This window comes from Tachysurus vachellii, chromosome 2, assembly GCF_030014155.1.
Source record: "Tachysurus vachellii isolate PV-2020 chromosome 2, HZAU_Pvac_v1, whole genome shotgun sequence".
Taxonomy (NCBI): Eukaryota; Metazoa; Chordata; class Actinopteri; order Siluriformes; family Bagridae; genus Tachysurus; species Tachysurus vachellii.
The window spans coordinates 335,934-342,554 of NC_083461.1; the positions used below are offsets into that span (position 1 = coordinate 335,934).

General features: G+C 41.0%; 1 protein-coding gene across 2 annotated transcripts in view; it reads right to left on the reverse strand.

Moving 5' to 3' along the window:
- Positions 1 to 386: 386 nt before the first annotated feature.
- LOC132861284 (cdc42 effector protein 4-like) overlaps positions 387 to 6,621 on the reverse strand; it is a 7,613-nt gene continuing 1,378 nt past the window's right edge. Inside the window, exon 2 of one of the 2 annotated variants that reach the window (XM_060892736.1) lies at positions 387 to 2,122. In XM_060892736.1, the coding sequence (XP_060748719.1) occupies positions 1,073 to 1,849 (777 nt within the window). In that variant the 5' untranslated portion in view covers positions 1,850 to 2,122 and the 3' untranslated portion in view covers positions 387 to 1,072. Of the gene's footprint in view, positions 2,123 to 3,983; positions 4,173 to 6,621 lie in introns of those variants that run through there. The other variant, XR_009649914.1, reaches the window with a different exon arrangement.

The window sequence follows — 6,621 nt, forward strand, 5'->3', positions numbered from 1 at the left end:
GTAGGCTATAATGTCTATATTACATGTAGTCTATAATGTCTATATTACATGTAATCTATAATGTCTATATTACATGTAGGCTATAATGTCTATATTACATGTAGTCTATAATGTCTATATTACATGTAGTCTATAATGTCTATATTACATGTAGGCTATAATGTCTATATTACATGTAGTCTATAATGTCTATATTACATGTAGTCTATAATGTCTATATTACATGTAGGCTATAATGTCTATATTACATGTAGTCTATAATGTCTATATTACATGTAGGCTATAATGTCTATATTACATGTAGTCTATAATGTCTATATTACATGTAGTCTATAATGTCTATATTACATGTAGGCTATAATGTCTATATTACATGTAGTCTATAATGTCTATATTACATGTAGGCTATAATGTCTATATTACATGTAGTCTATAATGTCTATATTACATGTAGGCTATAATGTCTATATTATATGTACCCACTTTTCCAGTGTTTGTGTGGACTGTGTGTGGAACCTGTAAAGCAGGGCACTTATATCAGGTGTGTCTCGATTAGGACGCTCCTAAATTGCATAGCAGTACAGGTCATAAATCTGCCCTCTCCATGGAAACGAATGGGAGTCGTAATAAAAAAAAAATTACACGTTCAATACAATTTTCCGAACGATGGCTTTTGGTCATTTAAGGTAGCTGCTATCACGCTGATATGTGTTCAATTGTTGGTTTTTGTGATAAGTTAGATTTTAGCTAGTAATTTGATGCTATAAATACGTGGCGTGTCGTTATGGTTGATTGGGTCTGCAGGATTTTGGGTGGGAGTTTGATGCTGCGGCTTCGCCTCACAACACACAGACTCCGGCTCCAAATGACGTCATTTACTCATTCACATGAGATTCAATGTGAAGTTTTTCTAGCTATGGCGAGTGACAAAGTGAGTTCACTTTAATGCTCCTCAGCACTTCCACATCCACACAAAGTAGCTCATGGAGATGCATTGATTCTCATTGGAGTAATGAATAGCCAAGCATGAAACTCCACCCATGTGGTGTGTTAAGCATTGATGAGATCTTATTTAAACTCTAATCTCATCCTCATCTTCATCCATGAAAAGGAAGTCTTTATCGTTGATGTTAAAGCTGTATGTCGGGCTACATGTCTCACTCTCATGTGTTTTTTGTGTTTTCTCCTCCTTTAATCCAGGGCTGGACTTGAACACACCCTTGATGGGGCACGACACCTTCCTGCCCTGCCTCTGAGCTTCTGTGAGATCCGTCTGGTCATGCTCAGTCTGGTCCATGACACCGAGGACGTCTCCAAGCATGGAGGGCCCGAGGTCGATGTGGAAGGACAGCATGGACTCTGCATGTTTCATTCCTCTACTAGAGGGTGGTGTGAACATGGTGAGCTCACTGGGCTCCCTAAAATGCTGCTTCTCCCCTTCTAAGCTCCACCCACTCATCACTGTAGCTTTTCCGTTCATATCTGGAAAATTTAAGGAGGTGCTTTGTGGAAGGTGGAATGTCACGTCCTGATGTTCTCTGACATAAGGAAGGGAGACAGCACTGTTAGCCTGGAGCATGTAGCTCGTAGCACTGGAGTTTCTCTCAAAATTTGAGCGTTTACTTCCTTTAAACCTCTGTGGCAGAATGCCATTCTTTTGCACCTGACTAGATGATTCGTGTTGCCTGCTGAGGAAAGACGTGTCTCCAAAGGCATCTCCTCCACGGCCAATGTGCATGGTGTGGCGGAAATCAGTAAGAGGTGCGCTAATCATCTCCACCGTCAGGTCAGCATGAGAGCGGTGTCTTGACCCGGACGAACCTGAGATCAGCTGCTTCAGGATTGGCATGGCAACAACACAACACCACTACTTCCTTTATTGTGCTAGCCTGCTAATTTAGAAAGTGTATTTCACCAGTAAACTCTTTACTACACATTCACTTCGCAGATCCTTCAGAAAATGATGTCGTAAAACATCACTGTCCATTTTTTAATGAGTGACACGATAATCACAAAAGTAAAAACTCAAGGCATATAACTTTATGATGAGGCGATGCTGTGAGACACTCTGTTAGCATGTATGGTCCAAAATGTACAGGAAGTGAAGTTCTACAGTTCCAACCTGAGGAGAGAAAGGAAAGACATGAAAAGATTCTGAGATTGAGATAAACAAGCATGCAGAGCAGAGAGAGAGAGAGAGAGAGAGAGAGAGAGAGAGAGAGAGAGAGAGAGAGACTTTTTTCTTTCAAGATCAACAAAAGAAAGAAAAAAGCAATCAAAATACGTAATAAATAAAGAAATAAATAGCACATAGTATTTAAAACATATATGATCAATGCAAAGACAAGTAAGATTATAGAATTTTTGAAAAGCTGTGGGTAACAAAGGATATCAAGGCCACCCTGAAATTGAAGAAGAGGGTGTTCAGGGGGCAGATAGAGAGGAGGTAAAGAAAGTACAGAGGGAACTTAATGAGGAACCTAATGAGGGAACTTAAGTAGCATGAGGACCATCACAGGTTTTCAAAGGTCCAACAGCGGAGGTGTTGATGGTGGTGTTGTTCGGGCCAGTGAACATAATCTGTTATGGAAGACATCCTGCCTTATCCCTATTCCAAAGTCACAACACCCGAGTAACCCCAAGGAATACAGGCCTAGAACGCCCCACATCATGAAGATCTTACACAGACTATTGCAGAAAGAGCTCAAGCCCATGGATAGGTCATTTACAGACCCCCTTCAGTTCACCTACCAGCTCCACCTGGGAGTTGAGGACGCCATCATCTACATGCTGAACCGAGCCTCCACTAAACCTGACAGATCGGAAAGCACAGAATTTTTTTTTTACTTCACCAGTGCCTTTAACACCATTCGATCAGATCTACTGACAGCTGTGCAGCGGTGCAAGTGGATGCTTTCCTCATGTCCTGGATTGTGAACTATCTGACTGGCAGACCACAGTATGTAATCTTGCAGCAGTGTGTCAGACAGAGTGATTTGCAGCACTGGAGCTCCACATGGGACTGTTCTGTCTCTTTCCCCTGTACACTGCAGACTTTAGCTACTGTACTGCCACCTTTAGAAATTTCTGATGTCTCAGCTGTAGTTGGTTGCATCAGTGGTTGTGAGGATACTGAGTGCAGGTCTACAGTGGGTGATTTGTGTGTAACCATCGACAGCTCAATGTGACAAAAACAGCTCAATATGACTGATAAAACCAAAGACTTTTTTTTATTTAAGGATTGTGGTCATGTGCAGTCACTAATGATCACATAGTTGTTTGACTCCTTTTTAAACCCTCATGATGACTGAAATCACCTAAACAACCTGATCAAAAGTTTATACCTCCCTGAATATTTGGCCACATTATAAACACACAGTTTTACACACAGAGCTTTAAATGTCTATTAAAGGGACGTTTCCACACCTGTGATTTATTGTAATTGCAATTAGTGTCTGTATATAAATATTCAGTGAGTTTCTCAGCTCATGAGGTGATGCACTGACTTGGCTGGATACTGCACCATGGGGAAGACAAAAGGCCTGCCAATGGACCTGCGTAACAAGGTAGAGGAACTTTATAAAGCAAGAAAAGGATATAAAAAGGTCTCAACAAAGGTCTTGAAAATGCCAGTCAGTGCTGTTCACACTCTGATAAAGATGCAGTAAATAACTTGTTGATACTAAGCCATGGTCACGTAGAACAAGAAAGATCTCACCCAATGCTGCCAGAAGAATTGTTCAGGACACAAAGTAAAACCCACAAACAGCTTGGAGAGAAATACAGACTGCTCTGGGAAAAAGTGGTGCTGTTGTTTCAACTGTTGTTGTTTGTGTTGAACACAAATGACCTGCATGGTTGAGTTGCCAAGAGAAAGATGTTACTGCATACATAATTTCAGCGCTGCAATTACACTTGGCATTAAAATGCACTCACCTCAATCTAATCACACAGATTGGATCTTCAGCCAATCAGGACATGGCTTGTTTAGGTTCTCTCTCGCATGCTTACACAAATCGTCATCTAGACCTTCATACACTGACTTATTTATGTAGCTAATTCCAAGCTTGCTCCACAATGTGCAAGTCTTACACACGCTACACAGCTTGGTGTCCTCCATATTTCAGCTCAGAAGAATAATAATAGTGAGCGGAGTTTTGTGTGACATTGACCTGTGAATGCAGAAATTACACGTTTAGAAATAATTTTTACTTTTAAACTAAAGAGGACTGAGTCCACACAACAATTATTGGAGCTGCAAATAAGGACCTGCTCCACAGACAGTCTCACGCCAATGACCCAGCCGTTATTCCTAAATTAACCAATCACAGACTCTCTTTCAATGTATACCACTCATTAAATTATTGTGTGTGTGTGTGTGTGTGTGTGTGTGTGTGTGTCATCACTGTGTGAAACATTCAAACTATAACAAAGAACCATTGAGGAATGAATAGAAGGATAAAAAGTGTATACAATGGCTGAGTGAGTGCACAAACACTCCATTCAGAAAAAGAGACTGTGTGTGTGTCAAAGACAGAGTCAGACACACAGACAGACAGAGGAGGAATATGTAACAGTGTACACAATGCCTGAGTACACACACACACACACACACACACACACACACACACACACACACACACGTCACTCTTAGAAAAAGAGAGTCTGTGTGGACACAATATAAGTGAATGCAGGAGAGAAGAATTTAAGGCCCTGCTACATACCCTACATACATTGAAGTGTGTTTGTGTGTGTGTAAGCACTGCCAAGATAAGGTAAGCAAACAAACACAAACAACACACACACAAACAGCACACACACAATATTACCACTTTTCCCATCTGGGGTTATAGCACAGAGAAAAAGAAGTGTGTTGTACTGTGAGCCACACAGCTATTAATCACAAAAGATTACACTTTACCCATGAGTGTATGGAACCACCCTATAACAGACACACACACACACACACACACACACACACACACAGAGCTATACCCAGTTGATATGGTAACCTTAGCATACAATTTGTGCTCACAGACACCATTTACTGAAGAGTGTGTAGTGCACAAATGGACTGTTCTCATTCACTCCTCAGTACAGTGTGTGATGAGCTGTATACTAAATCACACCACTAGGATCAATAACACTACTTAGTAATTTATTATCAATTATCAAGTCATAACACAAGAAATTGTCTTTTTTTAAATCTAGACTTCCCCAATATCCACCTCTCAGGCATCTCTAAAATCTACTAAGCCTGTAGTAAAAACAGTGACGAGACGGACCAGTGAGGCAAAGCAGGAACTACAGACTGTACTGACTGCACTGATTGGAGTATCAGTGATGACGTCTTACATCAGTTATTGTGAAGACGTGTGTGTGCCAATCAAAACCTTCTGCAAATACAGTAACAACAAGCCATGGTTCACAGCCAAACTGAAAAAACTTTGACATGCCAAGGAAGATGCCTACAGAGGGGAGGACAAAGCCCTGTATAAGCAGGTCAGGAACCTACTGACAAAGGAGATCAGAAAAGCCAAAAGAACACTAGAGCTAAATACCCTCAAAACTGTGGAGATGATAGTGGACTTTAGGAAAGACCCCTCAACACCACACCCCCCTCACAATATCCAACAGCCCGGTGTCATCTGTGGAGTTTACTACAAGACTCTTCTCTGTTCTGCACCAAGGTGGTGTAATGAACTTCCCCTAGAGGTCCGGACAGCTGAGTCACTGGATATTTTCAAGCGGCGGTTGAAGACCTACTTATTCAGGAAACACTTCAACTAGCACTTCTTTCCTTATCTTTTGCAATTTAAAAAAAAAAAAAAAAAAAAAAAAAAAACCTTTGACACTTTTTCATTGTAACTCTGAACAAATGTTTTAAACTCATGGTATCTTAAGTATGTAACTTAGTGATCCAGCATTAATGTATTCAATGTTAGAGATTTAAGCACTTATGTACGTCGCTCTGGATAAGGACGTCTGTCACATGCTGTAAATGTAAATGTAAATGGAGACCTTCAAGTTTCTGGGCACTACCATTTCCCAAGACCTGAAATGGGAGTTCAACATAAACTCCATCATCAAAAAGGCCCAGCAGAGGATGTACTTTCTACATCACTTAGTGAAGTTTGGTCTGCCACAGGAGCTGTTGATGCTGTTATACACTGCAGTCATTGAATCTGTCCTGTTCACATCCATCACCATCTGGTTTGGTGCAGCAACAAAACAGGACAGAAACAGACTGCAGCACACAGTAAAAACAGCAGAAATAATAACTGGTGCCCCCCTGCCCACCCCCCAGGACTTGTACGACACAAGAACCAGAAACTGGGCAGTAAAAATCACCACTGCCCCGTCACACCCTGGACACACCCTCTTTCAGCTCCTCCCTTCTCTCAGGTGCTACAGAACTTTACTTACTAAAACTACCAGACACAGGAACAGTTTCTTTCCCCAGACAATCACCCTGATTAACACCTCACCATAATTATATTCACTGCTTCATATCTATAAGTGCTGCATTATCAGGACTGTCAGTCATCACATCATCTGTATATATTACACACTACTGCTGCTGTAGATTGTACAATATTGTTATTTACACTCCCACACTTT